Consider the following 20,322-nt stretch of genomic DNA (forward strand, 5'->3'; position numbering starts at 1 on the left):
ACTCCATCGAATTTATATATATATATATATATATGGAAAAAATAGGGAAACCTTTACAAATCTTGTATAAATTTCCCTACTTTTCCCTTCCTTTCCCTACCTTTTCCTTCTATTGGACGAATTTCCTGTACAGTTTGGATTTAGAAGTTTTGCTTTTCTTTTTGGATTAGGAAGCCTTTTGGTTTTTAGAAAGTTTTGGGGAGCAAGACCTCCATCGAATTTGTATATATATATATATATATATAAGATAACAATGGAAAGGCAGGACCTTTGGCTTCCGAAATTTTTCATGGTATTAGAGACACCTTCTAGCAGCCATTATAAGGTGGTAAAGCTTATCGACACCGACGCTGATGTACTCTGAGTCCCAGTCCCTGATTTCTTCGTTGTAGCAGCAGCAGGTTTGGACTCTTCTTCCTCCTCTGGACCGAAACAGAGCAGTGGCCGATCGGCGGGGCAGTAGTTACTTCACACCCCACTCTTCTTCTCGTAATCCCACGAGGGAGAAGTCTTCAAGGACTGTAGCTCATCCCCTTCCTTCGAACCCAACCCAGAAGACTGGAGGCGAACACTGTTCCTCTTCCTGTTCGAATGGAACAAGCGGCAGTACTGTTCATCTTCTCTGACCTCGTGACACTAGAACATCGGCGAAATCCGGTAGTGCTTATTCCCCGTCATCCACATTTCCTTCTCAGCGGGAAAAACATGATTCCTTCGAAATCCACCGTTCATCATCCCTTTCCTGCGAATTGAACAGGGGCGACGGTTGCCTCCTATCTCTATCTCTTTATTGCGTTCGCTAGACAAACAGATACGTTCGTAGCAGATGTTATTAGAAGTCTTGCTCAGCCGAGGAATCTCTGTAGCACCTCCCAGTCTAACAGATTTGATGCACAGAGATAGCAGAGATAACAGTAGCACCAGCACCTTTATCACAATCTCTTGAGTCACAGCGGGTATTGCTGATCGGTCACCATGGCTACCAACAACGACAGGAACAGTGAGAGCTTGAGTAAGTCTATTGGACCGTCTTCTCCTTTCTATTTGCATCCATCAGATAATCCTGGAATTATTATCAGTCCGATGGTCTTGAAAGGAGATAACTACGACGAATGGGAAAAGGCGATGAGAACTGCTTTCCGTGCCAAAAACAAAATTGGTTTCATCGAAGGCAAGGTCACAAAGCCAGAGAACGATGCTCCGAAGATCGATCTCTGGTGGATTGTGAACTCGATGTTGGTGGCTTGGGTTTTCAATACTGTCGATCCATCACTACGTTCAACTATCACGTATATGGAGACGGTCAAACAGCTTTGGGATGATTTGAAGGAACGATTCTCAATCGGCAACGGACCCCGGATTTATCAGATTAAATCCGAGCTTGCTAACTACAAGCAACATGGACAAACAGTGGTTGCATATTACGGAAAATTGAAAGCAATGTGGGACGAATTAGGAAGCTACTCTAAGGTACCCGTGTGTACATGCGGGTGCAGGTGTGGAGCGGCAGCCGAATTGGTTAAAGAAAGAGAAGAAGAGAAAATCCACCAATTTCTGATGGGTTTGGACGACGATATATTTGGAACTGTGCGTTCCAACATATTGAGTATGGAGCCAATTCCAAATATGAACAAAGTTTGCTCAATGATCATACAAAAAGATCGACATCGATCGTTGGCACGAGGTAAGGAGGAACGGGTAGATGGGGTTGGTTTTGCAGCACAAGCCTCACAGACATCGCAAGATAGTAGAGATGCTTCAAAAGACAAAACAATTGTGTGTAACAATTGTGGTTGATTTGGCCATGAATAAAAGAATTGCTTCCAATTGATTGAATACCCTGAATGGTGGGGAGACAGACCCCGCGGTACGTCAACCGAGCGTGGAGCAGGACGAGGAAAAGGGGGTGGATCCTCTAGCAGACGTGGCCGAGGTACGACAAAAGCTCATGCTGCTCAGTCATCAACGGGGTGTGAGGTGGCTGCTAATGCAGTTGTGACTGACGAAGACAGGACCAGACTGAACGGTTTTAATGGCGAGCAATGGCAGACTCTTGTAAGCATGTTTAATGCTTACAAAACCAGGACTAATGAAAAACTCTCTGGTAAGAATTACTCCACTGAATAGATTGTTGACTCTATGGCGTCACATCACATGACAGGGAATTTAAATGTGCTCGTTGACACCTATGATGTTGCACCTTGTCCTGTTAGGTTACCCAACGGTGCGGACACCAAGGCCGTGAAAGAATGCACTGTTGAACTTGGAAATAATTTTAAATTGTTGCACGTATTATATGTCCCAAAACTCAATTGTAATTTATTGTCAGTAGGTCGATTACTTCGTAACACAGATTATATTGTGACGTTTACTAATAAGTTGTGTGTGATACAGTACCGCATCTCGAGGACTCTGATTGGTGCGGGTGAACAGCTTGATGGGGTCTATGTCTTCAAGGGTGTGGTGCTGGTTTGTGCTTACAAGACAGATGGAATTGGGTCATGCGATTTGTGGCATCGGAGATTGGGACACCCTTCTTATCAAACGGTTAGCTTACTTCTTAATATCACTAATAGTAAGAACAAAACCTGTGATGTTTGTTTGAAATCAAAGCAAACTAGAGATATTTTTATTCAAAGCAACAATAAAGTGACTGGTTGTTTTGCATTAATTCATTGTGACTTATGGGGTGCTTATAGAGTACCTGCATCTTGTGGTGTTGTATATTTTTTGACAATTGTTGATGATTATTCTCGAGCGGTTTGGATTTATTTGCTGGCTGAAAAAAGTGAAGTTGGTCGAACACTCAAGAATTTTTGTGCCATGATTGAACGACAATTTAATAAGAAGGTTAAGGTGGTGAGAAGTGATAATGGAACAGAGTTTAAATCCTTGAAATCGTATTTTGACGAGCAAGGAATTTTATTTCAAACTTCCTGTGTCGAAACACCCCAACAAAATGGTCGTGTGGAGAGAAAGCATCGTCATATTGTGAATCTGGCCAGAGCGCTTAGGTTTCAAGCACATCTTCTGATCAATTTTTGGGGTGAGTGTGTTTTGACCGCAAGGTACTTGATTAACCGGACACCTTCGACCCTTCTTGGTGGTAAAACACATTACGAGATGCTATTTGGACAAAGTCCTTATAAACATCTCAGAGTTTTTGGTTGCCTGTGTTTTTCACATACTCGAGACCGTGACAAATTTACCGCTAGGAGTAGGAAATGTGTCTTTATTGGGTACCCTTTTGGGAAAAAGGGGTGGAAATTATACGACCTTGAGTCTGGTGACTACTTCGTCTCACGAGACGTGGTGTTTAGTGAGACCGAGTTTCTCTTTGCCACTCTAGAACATCAACCCTTAGTAACCAGTCCTCCCGTAGCCATAGAAAATGATGAGGAACTTGCAGTATCTGAGTCACCTCATATAGAAGTCAGAGGGAGTGACGCGATCGATGAAGAAGGGCATCAGAACACGGGTAATGAGGAGGAGGCAGGTCCTCTTGATGAGACAAGGAGCCATACAGATTGCAGAAATAATGAAACTCCAGCTGCTCCTCAGCTCACCACGGAGTTATTAGGCTGCGAACATCGAGAAAAGCGGCCCCCCAGCTATTTACAAGACTTTTTCACACACTCTGCTCGTCATTTGGACCCCTTTGTTGTTTCTCCCGCATCATCTTAGTCCTCAGGTACTCCTTATCCCATAACTCATTATGTGACATATGATAATTTTTCTGTGAAACATAGACATTTCTTGGCAGTTGTTACTGCAAGCCGAGAACCTACTCGTTTCTATGAGGCAATGACTGATGCTCGGTGGTGCGAGGCTATGCGCCAAGAGATACAGGGTCTAGAAGACATGGGACATGGACCTTGGAAGACGTCCCACCTGGAAAAAAGGTAATCGGGTGTAAATGGGTCTACAAAATCAAGTACAACTCTGATGGATCCATTGAAAGATTTAAAGCACGGTTGGTAGTCCTGGGAAACACTGAAGTTGAAGGTCTTGATTACAACGAGACCTTTGCCCTTGTGGCTAAAATGGTCACAATTCAAACCTTCTTAGCAGTTGTTGCGGCCCAACATTGGGAATTGCATCAGATGGATGTCCACAATGCTTTTTTGCACGATGATCTCCATGAGGAGGTCTATATGAAACCTCCTCCAGGTTTTTCGGCCTCTGGGACTGGAAAGGTATGCAAACTCTGGAAATCTTTGTATGGTCTGCGACAAGCCCCCCGGAACTGGTTCTCTAAGTTAGGTGTGGTCTTGAAAACTTTTGGGTTTGAACAGTCCTATTTCAATTATTCCTTATTTACATATTGCAAGAATGGGCTTGTCTTGCATGTCCGGGTTTATGTTGATGACTTAATCGTTGGTGGGAATAACCCGGAGCTCATATACAAATTTAAACAGTATATGAACCGATGTTTTCGCATGAAGGACTTGGGTGTTCTTAAATATTTTTTGGGCATCGAAGTGACTCGCGAATCATCGGGGATATTTCTTTGCCAAAGAAAATATGCACATGATATTATTATAGAAACTAGCTTATTGGGGTCCAAACCTGCTCACTTTCCTATTACTCAGAATCATAAACTTGCCCTTGCTGACAGAGCACTCCTGGATGACCATGAACGATATCGACGTCTTGTGGGTCGTCTGCTTTATTTAACCATTACACGACCAGAGCTCAGTTATTGCATCCATGTCCTGGCTCAATTTATGCAGTGTCCTCGTGTTGATCATTGGGATGCGGCATTATGTGTGGTTCGTTATCTGAAAGGACGTTCTGGTTAAGGAATATTTTTGTACTCTAATAGTGATTTGCAATTGTATGCCTATTGTGATTCTGATTGGGCAAGTTGTCCTCTAACTCGTCACTCTCTTACTGGGTACTTTGTCATGTTAGGACATTCCCCCATCTCTTGGAAGACTAAGAAACAACATACTGTCTCCCGGTCCTCTACCGAGGCTGAATACCAGTCAATGGCTACTTCCAGTTGTGAGTTGAAGTGGCTGAAAGGTCTGCTATCGTCTTTGGTTATATCTCATCCTCAACCTATACGCATGCTTTGTAAAATCAAGTTGCTCTGTACATTGCTGCGAACCCTGTCTTCCATGAGCGAATCAAACATATTGAAGTTGATTGTCATTTCATTCGCAATGAGCTCCAAGCCGGCACCATTGCGCCTTCCTATGTACGTACCGGTGAACAAGTTGCCGACATTTTCACAAAGGCTCTTGGACAAAAACAATTTGATTTTTTCCTTCTCAAGCTGGGCATTCGCAATCCTCATGCACCATATTGAGGGGGAGTATTGGACGAAGATAAGGATCAAAAGAGTCCTAGGAGATCCCAGATCTGTATTTTGTATATTTCCTGTACAGTTAGGATTTAGAAGTTTTGTTTTTCTTTTTGGATTATGAAGTCTTTTGGTTTTTAGAAAGTTTTGGGGAGTAAGAACTCCATCGAATTTGTATATATATATCAAAAGATAACAATGGAAAGGCAGGACCTTTGGCTTCCGAAATTTTTCACCTTCAAACCAAACATAGCATAAGGTGATGCTTGACATCGATGATGATTTCTTGAAAATCACTGCCATGTTTGAGCCCATCAGCATTAGAATTTCTGTTTGGTTGGCTTATTTTGATAGATTTTAGAAATTCGGTCAAATTGGATTATTAAAATCAGCTCTTTTCAGGGATCACCTTTTTTTGGTGATTTGCTGATTTCTATTTGTTTCCTATATTTTGAGGATGTCATGGCATCCAACATGTCATTAAATAATAACTCTAATATAAAAATAATCAGCCCTTAAAAATCAGTGCCAAACAGATTTAAAGTCATTTTTCAAAAATCTACTTACATGGCATAAATGATACAAAAGAACAATTTTTAGTGATTTTTAGAAATCACTGATTTAAAAAATCGCCCAGAATAATCGGCAAGGAAGAATTATTAGCGATGCCAAACATCACCTAACATGGTCTTTGGAAGCGTGGGTGCTTTTTGGGACCGATTTTCAAGAAAAAACATCCATGCTTTCAAGACCCGTTTTTCACAAAAAAACACTTCTGCCACATAGGCAGTGAGCAACACTATGCTGTTTGGTAAGATGATTTTCATTACTGTTTTTCATGTATGTGCTGACAAATAAGCACTACATAGGATGCACATCAGTCAACTATTTGAGAAAATGGTTCACCAATGCATGAAATGCCAAATTTAATGTTTTATGCATCGGTGGGGTCCTGGTTTTTGAGACATGCCCGATTTTTTAATAATCATCTGAACCAAAACAATGAGACACATGGGACCTTGAGGTTGGGCTTGGGTTATGCCCATCATCCTATTTGCTAAGCCCAGACAGGCCCAGCCCATTGTAACCCATTTGACGGATGAACCTTCTTCCTTTGTCTAATTGAAAATATCTTCTTATAGTGGATAAGGGAATTGCTATCCTTACGGCAGCAACCCACTACGATCTTAAAGACTCAAAATTACTAATTTGACATTTTGACTTGAATTAGACGTAAGGCCGCAAAGGTCAAGCTCATCGTAACCTTGGCACTTGCTTACCTAAAATAATCAATCGTACCGCTGGCATTCGACTTCCAGACAAGTTTAGCGATTTCCCAACTCCCAAGGCGTTTTGGACCACTATTCTTCTGGTAGGGGTGGCCCACACAATCTCCATTGCAAGGTGAACAAGAGTAACAAGTGTCCAAAGGCCAAATGACCAATACACCCTTCATTCTTCCAAAAATCTGTAAGAGATGCCTTTATTCTTTATTCTGTTATTTGACTCTAAAAGGCTTACTAGCTTGTAATTTGTCATCATTAACGAATTATTAATTTATTATTTTTCAGATGAACGATCTAGATTGATCACGCCATCCCTTCATGGGTGGAGAAAACCCGGAGAGGATTATTTTCATCTCCGCTTTATTTCCTGTAATTTCTGATTAATTTCAAGGGTATTCTCGTGATATCGGTTCAAATAAAACCACCACCGCAATTAATAACTTCTCCCTGTTTCTCTGACCTCTGTCTCTTTCTCGTTCCTCTGCTCTCACGCTCGCTTGCTCAGTTGCTTATTCATGGCTTCCAAGCTGTCATTATTCAATTTTATTGATATATGGATCCCAATCGAGAAATTCTCGAAGACCCCTCCGATAATTCCTAACGTTGTTCTTCCACCGCTTAGTTCTACTGGTTTTTGTTGCACTAGGAGCGTTGCAAGTACTAGAGGAAGAGTTGCAGTTACTCATGCAGTGAAGGAAGAAGTGGTTCAATCGACCAATTTGGAGGATACCCAGAAGCCCAAATCTACCCCTTCTACTCCTAAGCTCGTACTGGTGGTCGGAGGCACCGGTGGTGTCGGTATGCACTTTTCCTCTCTCACTACTTCCATGTATAACTCCCATCGTTCATTCTGATTTTCTTGATTTCCAAGTCTAATTTTGTCTATGGTGTCTCATAAACTGTCGTTTGTGGAAACATTATGGACTTTGTGTCAGCCTAAATGATGTTGAACGGTTTTCTCTTTCTTTCTTTTGACGGGTAAACCTCGGATCGAACCCCGGAACTTATCGTTGTGTTGCAGCATCTCAAGCAATTGAGAGCTAAAAACATTGCTTGAAGGAGGAGTCGAACCTCCGAAGTTTATTGCGACAACTCTAGCCTACTAAAACTGATGTTTTCCAGCTAACTGTTGATATTTGGTTTCAGTTAATGCCTTTGACTTTGAGACTTGGGAGAGAGTTTATGATGAGTGTTAAAAGTCATGATTATGGTTGTTTGAAAAGTTCAATTGTGGACTTTTTTTATAGTTTTTGCATGTTTAGTGAAGTTGGTTTTATATTACAGACTGGAAATATGTTGACAGCCAACCATGTCGTCCTTGAGTGTTTCTTTATGCATTGAAGGTGTAGTTTTGCATCATCAAGTGAAATGAAAGAGAAGCAGGAACTTCAAAAGAAGGGGAAAGGAAGTTTTTGAAGGCAATGGAATTGATGTACGTAATTAGAAATACAATTGCAAAGGATGGGGGATGAGTCAGATTGGAATTATTCTTCCTATATACTGTATCATGTAAAAGTAGAAATCAGGATGCCTCTTTTTTTTTCCCACCCGACATAGGGAAGTAGTGGTGTTCAACCAGATTCTTTAACTGTTTTCTTCAAAGCCATGTACACAAATATTAAATTTATTTGTATTAATCAAACAACATAAGGTATGGATTTTTTAGTTTGAATGGCTACCACACTCATGTGGGTGTCTAGAACTCTAAAGCATGTTCCCAATAACTCCCTCTTGTTTCACATGGCAAAGTGTGTCTGCCATGCTTCCTGTTCATTTTTCATTTTACTTGACCCTGTGAACACTCCCAATGCAGTTGCCAAAGTCAATAGGTCAGGTTATGTTCTTTTATGTGCTCAAAGTATAGATCAATAGGGTCAATAGCTTGTATTTAGTTTATAGATCTATGACATTATAGACTCCATTAACCGTTTTCATCTGAGGACTTCCTTGTGCATTTTGGTGATCTCAGTGTATTCACAAGATTGGGTATATGATAGATGATTTCTACCTGGTCCTGGTGCAAGACAGCTTTTCCCCTTCCATATTTCTTGTGTTCAGAGTATGGATCAATAGGTCAATAGCTTGTATTTAGTTTATAGATCTATGACATTATAGATTCCATTAACCGTTTTCATCTGAGGACTTCCTTGTGTACTTTGGTGATCTCAGAGTATTCACAAGATTGGGTAAATGATAGATGATTTCTACCTGGTCCTGGTGCAAGACAGCTTTTCCCCTTCCATATTTCATGTGCTCAGAGTATAGATCAATGGTTCAATAGCTTGTATTTAGTTTATAGATCTATGACATAGATTCCATTAACTGTTTTCATCTGAGGACTTCCTTGTGTACTTTGGTGATCTCAGAGTATTCACAAGATTGGGTATATGATAGATGATTTCTACCTGGTCTTGGTGCAAAACAGCTTTTCCCCTTCCATATTTCATTGTTTAGGATTGCCTTGAGGTAGGCAGTAGCACAATTTTAATGTGTTTCGAATGTGTATGCAAGTTTCTTTTAGATGACGAATAGGTAAAATATTGAAAATCATAAAGGGGTGGAAATTGCAAACAATTCCCAAAGAAGGGGAAGTTGAACAACGGTGGAGATTGCAATGACAACCAATAAAGGGGTGAAGAAGTTCTCAGTTCCTTTCCCCAAAGAATTTTATCAAGCAAACAATTACTTGGCTTACTACTTTCCAAAATCCAAATTGATGGAGGAAATTTATGGTGTTGGTCCTTAATCTGTAAGTTCTTTTGCTAAACTTGGGAACCATGTAATGATGAAGTCAATTTCATGATGTACGTTAATGGCTTACATACCTATAATTTCATGAAGACTTCTGCATTGTTGTAAAGATGTAGGTTTGGAAAACAGAAGGAAATGAAAGCTACCATTTCCATGTTTATATGGTGAATGAAAAAGAAAAAAATATTTAGATGGTGAAGTACACCTGCTAGGCTGCTTCTTCTGATTAGTTCTACTTGATCAAGAAACCCCTTTTTTGTACGACTAAGATCAACATGTACATGTAGATAATATCATATCAACTGTGAGAGCCTTTGATAGGCTGCAGTCAAGTAGTGAAATACAAAACCAAGGAGAAGGCAAAATACTACCTTAAGTAGAACTGTAGAGTTGGAGAAGCCAGGTGGAAAGCTCCATTCATTTCTTATAGATTGTAGAAAGAGGACTGCATCATTAACTTCAAGAAGGGTCAAGAATCCTCTTTACTAAACCTAACAAACCCCAACTTCCCTCTGAGCAATCTTAATAGAAACTTTAAAAATGTTTACCTTTCTTAAAAAAGAGCCTCCAAGGAATCTAGTGGAGCCCATGCTACTTGGATCTTATATCTCAAAGTGGGGTGGATGATTTGTTGCTCATGGAATCATTCCACATGCCCATAGGTATACAAACGTAGAAACACCTCCGTTACAAACAATCATCTGTTCTTATGCTTTGTGCTGTACTTTTGTTCCATGATAAGGCATATGCCATTGTCTATAGAAAAGAAACTTGACATCATAATAAGCCTATGTGTTTGTTTTCCAATACAATAAAATATATATAATCATGCTCATCTAATAAATCCTTTGAAGGATTTTTATTACCTTGGTTAGAGCCAGTACCCTGTTGTTTTCCTCAATCCATCCATAAGAACTAGAACAATGCTCTCTGAGGGATATCTAACCATCCTCTAGGCATCCCCAAGGTTGGACGTGGATAAGAAACCCCAAAGCATAAAAATGAATCAGGCATGTAAGGTGTGGATAAGGAAGAAGAGAGGCATGATATGCTGTATGGATTTAAGAAATAATGTGACTTTAAGAGAAAAGAAATGTTAAAAAGATGTGAGTTTTTCCTTAATGCTCCAGCTCAACAAAGGATTTTTGTATGTCAAGTCTAGTGGGACAAACTGTACTTGAAAGAAATGGTGAAAACTCAACCTTTATTGAGCTTCATGATTAATCTTCTGGTACCACAGCAGATGGACTTATCTGTTATGATTGGGTCCAATAGTTTGATTTAATCAGAAACCTATTACTGGAGAACTATATGTGCATATAGGACTATGCTATTAAGTAGATCTGGGTTCCGATTATCTACTTCAAAAATTTCCTTATTCTGGCATAAATACCAGATTAACAGATTGCAACAGTATCCTGCAATAAAAATAGCAAAAAATGGTTTTTTTTGTCTTGACGTAATAATATATATTTTGTAATTAATTTTATATTATTCTCTTTATATCTAATTTTTATTTTTATTATATGTAAGCTTAAGTTGTTCTTTATATTTTGCTTGATGTAGTAGTATTCAATTTTCATTAATTTCCTTCATTATATTTCTTTTTTCACTTTTTGTATTCTGTGGATTTAAGGTTTTTCTTATTATTTTTTACTGTTTCATTGTCTCCAGGACAGTTGATAGTAGCATCCTTGCTCAATCGGAATATTAAGTCATGCCTAATAATACGAGATCCTTCCAAAGCAATATCTTTGTTTGGTAAACAAGATGAGGATACTTTACAGGTGCTAAGTTCTGGCCAATTCATATACATTCTTTTCTATTTATAAACTGTTTATAATGTGCCTATTTTGTCATTTAAAATCTAAATCTAATGTATGATGCTCTTACCCTTAAACATGAAATGGATTTTTTGTCCTGTATGAAACTTTTACTGTTTGCTATGGGTATAAAATGGTATATCTGAAAAGCTTTTAAATCTTATAGGTACGGAAAGGGGACACACGGAACCCAGATGACCTGGATCCAGCTATATTTGAGGTTTGTCGTTTCAATTCTTTTTTTCTATACTAAGTGAATAAATTTGGGAAACTTCTGTATATGGATTGTCTAATATCTTGATATCTTGTAGAGAGTTACACATGTTATATGCTGCACTGGGACAACAGCTTTTCCTTCAAAGAGATGGGATGGAGATAATACTCCGGAAAGAGTAGGTCAGGATAATGTGTTGCAGTAAAAAGAAATCTGAGAAATTATTAATCAATCTATCAGTACATATAGTGTCATTGGCAGGATCATGACCTAGATGTGAACAATATTTGAATATCAGATACCCCTACAATCTAGGGACTTGCAGCCTTCTCTTTGTTCATCCTAGCTTTCCACCTTTCCCATTCATTGACTGTTCTCTAACATTTAATTTTGCTTTTATCTTACAATCCATATGATAAATGGTAGTGTTGGAATTGCCATTCTTCAACGTGCATGGCTGAATGCTCCTAAGTCCTAACCTTATTTTTGTCATTGAAGATTGGGAAGGTGTTCGGAATCTTGTATCTGCACTGCCTCCATCAGTGGAGAGATTTGTTCTTGTTTCCTCAGTAGGAGTAACAAAGTACAATGAACTTCCATGGAGGTAAGTACACCACAAAAGTGGAACCAGCTTTTATATTTTCTGAATGTAAGTGCAGCTTCTATTGGTTGGACCTGCATATCTGGATTTATCTGTAACTCATTTTTGTAATAATTTCAAGTTCTCTTTATAAATTTATCTAAGAAAATTCAAATAACATTTTTCATGAAACACATAGTTTCCTGAACCTATTTATATTTTATTGATCTGAATGGCACTTTTTTAGAATATGTTATAATCTTGCCACAGATCATTTATGAATTCTTGCATCACATACTTCACCTTAATTACCAGGAAGCCATGAATTTTCCATAAAATATTACTAGATTGGAAGTTGAATTTGTTCCTTTGTTGTTCAGCATGCTATTAGCTCTGGGCCTACATGTTCTGATGATGGTTCTTTTTCATCCCCTTGCTATTTTGGCTTGATTAGTTCGAGCTTAGTTTTTTAGTTCTTAGTGTCAAGACCTATTTTCTATTTCAAGTTTGTTTCTTATTCTTCTAATTATTTCTATTTTTATACCGTCCTTAATTCTCTTTTGGATTTGAGAGTGAACAGTGTGCACCTTGGATTGATTTTGAGAACTCAATATCTAAATAAGCTGTCTTACTTTTTGCAGTGTTCAGAAGTATAAAATGTGAGATCCCCTACCTTGAATTATATAAAAACTCTGGTTGGATGTTTTGTGTAAACCTACCTACTTTCCTCTATTTAAACTGGATTAATATATTAAATTTTCTATTAGATGAAAATGTCTTGCCAAATGGTTATAAAATCAAACACTTCCCAAATTGTGCATTATTATGGATAAATGCATCCTGAAAACGTGTGTGATGAAGTGCATATGTATGTCTTCACACAGACTTTCAAGTTGCTTCCTGATAATAATCTTCCAAAATATGATTTCTTTCAAGGTGCCCACATGTGCAGAGTTCAATCTGCAAGACCACATCATATGACATGGGGTCTGCTAGTCAAGGCATTTAGAGAAGTCTAAATGACCAAGGAATCTTCTTGGAAGGAGAATACTTGGGGACCCGGAGGGCTCAACATGTTCTCCTCACCATCTTGTGTCCCTACTCCCTAGTGTATGCATGGGAAATGCATAGGATTCTTATCTAAAGGACAGTCTGGATAGGCTATGTCTTCACTTGATGTGGTAGAAATAGGATAAATCACTAGAGAAAAACCTGATGACCTTGGTTATGAGAACTTTTTTCCTAAACTTACACTTTTTTTTTTACATTTTCCAATTTTTGTTTGTTTATATATATATATATATCAATTAACTATAATTTGAAGAATCCCAAAGTTAAGGGTGATTCGGTTTCACTCTTCACTTCGTTTGGTCTATAGCTGTGTAATGGAAAAGAAGTAATTAATAAAACTAAGGACATATATAATTCTAGACATGCAATGACCAAAAGTGAGGTCCAAAGCATTAAAAGGAAAGCAGTGTATCTTATCTTGGGATTCTGATCTAGTGAGCTACCGTTTTTTTTTTTTTTTTTTCAACAGCATCATGAATCTCTTTGGAGTTCTCAAGTTTAAGAAGATGGGGGAGGATTTTGTTTGCAATTCAGGTCTTCCCTTCACAATAATTAGGTCAGGTACCTTTCTCTTTGTATGTACAGGTTTCCAGAAAATAGTAATCCATCACCAGAGAGAAACTTCCTAGTATGTAGAATTTTATAGTTCTCTATTTTTCAAAGTATATCTCCATTTGTATGACAGAGCTGGAAGATTGACAGATGGGCCATACACCTCATATGACCTGAACACTTTGCTTAAAGCAACTGCTGGGCAACGGCGTGCAGTCCTTATAGGTCAAGGTATATCATTATTAATCCTCATGAACAGGAAAAATTGAGAAATTTTCCATGGTTTCTCCAATAATATCAAGAAAATGACTAGGTTTATCATTACTAACAAGTAAAATACTTCTATTTCTTTTGAAACAGTAAAATATAATTGTTTTAAATCATGAAGTGCTTCAATTATGTGAAAATGATATTATCATTGGACTCCATGCATGTGGATTATGATATTATCTACTATTCATACGCAAGGAATAACAAGGAAGTTCAAATAAGGGGGCTCTTCCTTTTAAGTCCTTGTTCCTTGTTTACATTCATAGTATGTGATGAAATATCCATTAGTGGGATTGATTTGATGACCCCAATTGAGCATCAGAAAATCAATGTCATTCAACTTCAATTTACACCAAGAAATCAATAATTAATCATATATACACCTTAGTCCCTGAACTATAACCTAGAAGTACAACTTCAAAGCTCTCTGTCCAGGTTGATATATTTCTACTTGGCTATAGTTACGTACCTTGTTGACCATTCAACTAGCTACTATTGAGTAAAGAGTAGGTCAGGGGCAGAGCTAGGTCACGAGGGATCAAGGCATCCCCTCCTTCACAGAACGTTTCAAAAACCTCTTGCATATGTTGGGAATGATAGGGCATGACCCCACTTATAGAGTGGCCTCCCCAAATTATGATCCTTCTTGGCCCCTGGCTCAGGCCTTGTTTTTTGTTTCAGAAAAGCCTAACAAAGAGAAACCTTTTGGATGTTTAGTTTCTATCTACAAAAATCAGAAAGTACCTTTTGGTTTCATGCATCAAGACTTCCCTGAAAAAGCCCTTTGAGCTGAAGAATTTGCTTCAGAATGGATCCTCTTATCATATGCTCTTAGAAAGATCAAATTCACCCAGAACACACAGTGTCTTAAATGATTTTAATAAAAAAAATATTGAGCAAGTGGTTATATCATGAAAAATGATATTCCTAATTTAGTTTTGTAGTTTCCATGCATATTGTTTTCTGACTCATCATGTTTTCTTCTTTTATTTACCACTATCATCCCATTCATGGCTTCTCAGGGGATAAACTTGTAGGAGAGGTTAGCAGACTTGTTGTTGCTGAAGCTTGTATTCAGGCATTGGACATAGAGTTTACTCAAGGTCAAATATATGAAATCAACTCAGTTGAGGTATGAATCGTCACATAATTTGTAAAAAATATTGATGGAAAATGATATTGGAAATTTATTTCTCATATTCTTCAGGATCCACTGAATATGTTGTCATGGATGTGTAACTATCATATAGCTTTCTATTTCTTCTATGAGTTTATCTTGAATATGAGGCTTGATAAAGTAACTTTATGCATTTTATTGACTTTTGTTAAATTTAAGTATGCATATATGTTCCTTTTTGATAGAGTTTACTGCCTGTGTTTTTTGTTATTAGCTCTCACCAGGAATGAATTTTCTATTAGATGGATCAAATCTTTAGAACTGATTTTGTTGAAGGATGAGCATCAGGACTTGAAAGATGGAATGAAAAACAACAAGAGCATTTGAAACTACAAAAAAAAATAAAGAAATATTTTCCAGAAATTGGAGAGTGGATTCGGGTAGTCATGTACAAAGAATACCATCAATGCCACTGTTAGGAGCCTATAATTGCAGGTTGAAGGCAACAGCAGGAGTGTAGGATAGAAGGAACAGGTTGATGTAGTGATTACTAACAAACAATTTGAGTTGGTATGCTCAAGAAGTGAATATTTATTTGGATGAACACAACCTAGGAATTTTATAACATTCATGTAAGCAAAGCAATCATTGGGGCAAGGTTTTGCTGATGATCATGATACCTTAAATCAGAATTTTGACAAGATATCTAGCAATACTATACAAGTTACTAGTTAGGATATTGACAAGATATCTGGACCCTCTTAGTTTGGATGTGAGATTATGGTCCCCTCACCCAAAAGGCTACTTCACTTGTGCTTCCTTTTTTAAATCCCTTTGCTCTTCCCATGGACAGTGGGGTTTCCCATCCAAGTAGATATGGCCTAGACCGGTTCCACCTAAAGTTATTATTTTCTGCTGGGAGGTGTTTTATAGAATGATTAATACCTTGGACTGCTTGCAAAAGAAAAGGCCTTCTTTGTGTTTGTCCCCTAACTGGTGTGTACTTTGCAGGGCTAGTGGTGAGGATTGATATCACTTACTTGTATCTTGTTCCTTTTCTAGTGCTATTTGGAGTTGGATTTTCTCTTTGTTTGGGTGCAGGTGGAATCTTTCCACAGCTTTAAGTCAGCTGTTCGATCCTTCCTTTTTGTGTGGCCTACAAAAAAAGGAAAAATAATGTGGCAATGTATTAGAGCATCCGCCTTGTGGAAAATCTGGGAAGAAAGGAATACAAGGGTATTCAAGGAAAACGGAAGAAGCATTTAGGCTGTTGAGAACAGTATCTTGACTAGGGTCATTCATTGGTTAAGAGCTATGGACTTATTTCACACATTCTCTTTTGATGATTTTTGGAGAAACTGGATAGCGGTGGCGAACAGCCATACAGGAAGGACAAGGAATCTGCAGTGTGGATGCCTCTGCCTGAAGGATGGGAAAATCTGAACTTTGATGAAAGCAGCCAAGGAAACCCAAGCCCATTGGGGATAGGAGGGGTGCTGAGAGATAAGGAGAGCAAAATATTAGCACTGTTTTCAGGCCCCGTGGGAATAGGAGACTCCAATAGAGCTGAGATGTTAGTGGCGGTACATGGTATTCAGATTGCAGAACAATTAGGAGTTCAACACTTGGTTGTTGAAGGGGACTCTAAGATTGTTGTGGGATGGCTGACAGACCCAGCTTCAGCTATGTGGCGACACAGAGACCTGTCAAGGAAAGTCAATTGGCTCACAAGAAACATGACTGTTACCTCTCTTTGGGTGGGAAGATTAGCAAATACCTTAGCGGATGGGTTAGCTAAGCAAGGGGCTTCAATGGAACATTTATTTTGGGCTTCTCTGTAATTTTATTTCTGGTGATTTCTATTTTTAATTTGATGTAATACTTGCTAGAAGAGGTAACAACTCGTGCCTCCTCTTGGGTCTCCTGTATTTGCCTCATATTTCTGGTTTAATAAATTATATTCATTCATAAAAAAAAATATTGACAAGATAATTTAATTAGCTCTAAAACTAAGAGTTTTGACAAAGACCAAAGCATTCCTTCAATATTGATCTTCAAATACAAGAGCACAAGCATGGAATTTTGGTGTTTGTTTAGTTAAGGTGCAAATTTACTGATAGAAAAGAAGGAAAGGTTGAAGGTTAAGGGATACCTTCTTTAACAATGAAGTACGATAGCCTGCAGAAGGAAAGGAAAAAATACTAAGTACATGACCAAGGTTTTCAAGTGGATAAATAAATAAAAATGTCAAACACTTATCTTGGAAGTGGCCTTATCCTCCCTTTCTGCACATTTAACTTGTATTCCCTTCATGAAATTGTTGCTATCCATAAATTAAATAAATGACGTAAAGAGCAGTGGTACAGTTCTCTATTTCCCAACTTTTGTGCAGCTCCTCTGATTAATTTCCCAATTTCCATCAAATCAGAGATTTTAATAGGAACTGTGGGAATCCATAGAATCACTCCAATCTTTAGTTGCACTTTTATCTTTGCTCTGATTTCAAGAGTAGTACAGCTAGCCATCATTATTTGGATAAGAGAATCCATCATATCATTAATCCCCATGACATCATCAGAGATGGGACCAACTAAATTTGAAATTGCATGTTCATCAGAAAGGTTCATTTTGTCAGTGGTGTCCGGAATCTCTGGGCTCTTCTCCCCCAGAACAACAAGATGGACTAAGCATTGAACTGGAAACTGATATTTGTTTTCGATGGGTGTTGTGCAAGGTGATCCAAACAAAAGGACCTAGAACAACAGAGAGTGCAGGAACTTGCACAACACCCATAAAAAAAAAAACCACTCCAGTGCAACCATTTAAATCTGAGAATCTAATTATTAAGAAAGCTAGTATTGAAGAACCATGAATTGGAAGGAACCTATGAATTATCATAAATATGGTCATATTGATCTCAACAATAACATCATAGCAAAAAAATTTACATTCAATTTCCATGATCATATCTTGACTTAGAATTGTATTATATATGCAGTTGCACCTAGTTACAGAATGATTTTAGGGAACATGTTCTTTCCATTATTAAACTATTAATTTATAATTCTGAGTTACACTCACTGCATGGGCAGTCCTTATATACAGAGAAGATAACATCAAACTCATTCAGAGTTACACTCAATCACTTTTCTCATAACAAAGCAGATTTTCTGGCTCCTTAACCTACAGAAGCCTGAGTGGACAAAATATAATCTTCATTGTATTTTGCCCACACATTATTTAGCCATAACATTTATTTTGTAAATACTATGGTTTCTATTACATGATATTCAAAAGTATACTACTATTCACCAAAAAACAGTAATGAGTTTTCGGCTCACATACAACATTACAGTTGTCCTCTCCCATCAGCCCACATCTGGGAAACATATATAATGCTTCCTGAATCATTAAAAAATATTAGAGAAAGTCAATATTTCATAATCAGACAAAACATGCTTTTTAAGCTATTCAGCCAAAACTATTACCACATATTGCTGTAACTCATTTTAATCCTGAGGCCCCTGTCTATAACCTCAAGCAGTCTTATCCAAGACCTTCTTTAGCAGGTGTTCACCTGCTCTGAAACAAAACAGTGACACTTAGTTGTCTTTTTTCGCCTTTAAAAGAATCTCTACTTTGTCCATAATGACAATCACCTTGCAGAAGGAATTTAACCATTAATTGATGAAGAAAGTGTCAAGTACATGCATTAAAAGTAATTGAAGAATTTTTAAATTGTGCCTCAATGCTTCTGCTTTTCATGAATTCAATTGAAGCAATTGAAGATTTTATATCTTTAAGGAAAATAGTAGTGCTATCTGCAAAAGCAAGATGATCAAAGCAAAAAGCCCTACAACCATAGAGAGTGCAGGAACTTGCACAACACCCAAAAAGCCACTCCAGTGCAACCATTTAAATCTGAGAATCTCTTTATTAAGAAACCAAATATTGAAGAGACATGAATTGGAAGGACCCTTTGAATTATCATAAACATGATCATATTGATCTCAACGGTAACATTATAGTGAAAAAAATTACATTCAATTTCCACGACCATATCTTGACTTAGAATTGTATTATATCTGCAGTTGCACCTAGTTACAAAATGATTTTAGGGAACATGTTGTTGCCATGATTAAACTATTAATTAATAATTCTGAGTTACACTCACCGGATTGGCAGTCCTTACTAATAAAGAAGATAATATCAAACTCATCAAATGTGATCATTTCCTGCTTTTTCCGTCTGATATGCACTTTTCTTGTTCCACTTCCACTGTAGCAGAAGCGTTTATGAATGCTAATGACTTGTAATAAGCTCTGCAGTATTTGTGTCTGTTGCTCAGTGTTTGTAAGCTAAGGGTCTGCAGTTTCTCATATTTTGTATAGCATGGCTTAATTTTTATGATGCTTTCTACTTAGAGTATTCTTCTACGTAAATCACTCCTTTTTCCTGAACTTGCTAAATACAATTTGGTTTAGGGGGAAGGACCAGGAAGTGACCAGGAAAAGTGGAGGGATCTTTTCCAAGCTGCAAAAGCCCAATGACTGAATTCACGGCAGAATAATAGGCTTCTTCCTTGTGCTTGTTGGGAAATCCAGTTATACCATTCACCTGTACCATTTGAAGATGCCTTTGTAAAGCGAGGAATGAAACAGAGAGAGAAATCCACACAAATTGCAGACTAAAGATGTATTAGCATGCCAAAACTGCCCATTTAAGAGTTGTCCGAAATCATATATCCATACATAAAAGAAGATATTTGAGTTCTATTATATTTTGCGTCGTTCGTTTATTATCTCATTATCTGCAAAAGAATATTGTACGGGCTCCTACGAGCACATCCCCCACTTCCGATAAACGAGTTACCTCGGTCATAATGGTAAAACGTCCGAGTGCGCTAAGATGGCAACCATTGAAAAATTGACGCGCAGGTAGGGGTCGAACCTACGACTTTCTGCTTAGGAAACAGACGCTCTATCCACTGAGCTACAGGCGCTTTGTAATTTTTAAAAATGTATAAAACTATTAAAGCAGTGCATAACTTGATGCTGATGCATATTACAACTCTAGGACGAGTTTGGGAGAGTCTTAAATTTGATTGATTTGCCTGTGTTTGACATCGTTTTGAAAAAGTTAATAAAACTAGCTTCACCAAAAAATCAACATCTTGACTAAATAAAAGTATATTTGGGCTTTTTGGGACTTTCACCGAACATAGCTTTTAGGCTTTTAAAATCTGACGTGAATAGTTGCATTTAGAATCTAGTATAGACTACTTCGTATGAAAAAAATCAAGAAATTAAGTGCATGTGATGGAAACAAAAGCAGGTTCATTCGGCATAAC

General features: G+C 37.9%; 1 protein-coding gene and 1 non-coding gene across 2 annotated transcripts; one reads left to right on the forward strand and one right to left on the reverse strand.

Annotated features, from left to right (window-relative positions):
* Positions 1 to 7,037: 7,037 nt before the first annotated feature.
* LOC104612013 (NAD(P)-binding Rossmann-fold superfamily protein) lies at positions 7,038 to 19,750 on the forward strand. Its single transcript, XM_010279320.2, has 9 exons — positions 7,038 to 7,392; positions 11,020 to 11,132; positions 11,335 to 11,388; positions 11,480 to 11,564; positions 11,881 to 11,986; positions 13,503 to 13,589; positions 13,719 to 13,816; positions 14,878 to 14,987; positions 19,457 to 19,750. Exons 1-9 carry the CDS (start codon positions 7,110 to 7,112, stop codon positions 19,520 to 19,522), a joined length of 1,002 nt encoding a protein of 333 aa, XP_010277622.1. The 5' UTR covers positions 7,038 to 7,109; the 3' UTR covers positions 19,523 to 19,750.
* Positions 19,751 to 19,901: 151 nt separating this feature from the next.
* On the reverse strand, positions 19,902 to 19,975 carry TRNAR-CCU (transfer RNA arginine (anticodon CCU)). Its single transcript has one exon. It is a non-coding gene; the product is annotated as a tRNA-Arg (tRNA).
* Between the last annotated feature and the right edge of the window lie 347 nt (positions 19,976 to 20,322).

This window comes from Nelumbo nucifera, chromosome 2 (assembly GCF_055504915.1).
Source record: "Nelumbo nucifera cultivar China Antique chromosome 2, China Antique-T2T, whole genome shotgun sequence".
Taxonomy (NCBI): domain Eukaryota; kingdom Viridiplantae; phylum Streptophyta; class Magnoliopsida; order Proteales; family Nelumbonaceae; genus Nelumbo; species Nelumbo nucifera.

What these genes read in the sequence shown, in the direction of transcription:
- LOC104612013 (XM_010279320.2), top strand. Translation starts at nt 7,110, where the DNA reads ATGGCTTCCAAGCTGTCATTATTCAATTTTATTGATATATGGATCCCA. An exon ending in TGCAGTCCTTATAGGTCAAG is followed by an intron (nt 13,817 to 14,877) that starts GTATATCATTAT and finishes ATGGCTTCTCAG; the next exon opens with GGGATAAACTTGTAGGAGAG. An exon ending in ATGAAATCAACTCAGTTGAG is followed by an intron (nt 14,988 to 19,456) that starts GTATGAATCGTC and finishes AATTTGGTTTAG; the next exon opens with GGGGAAGGACCAGGAAGTGA.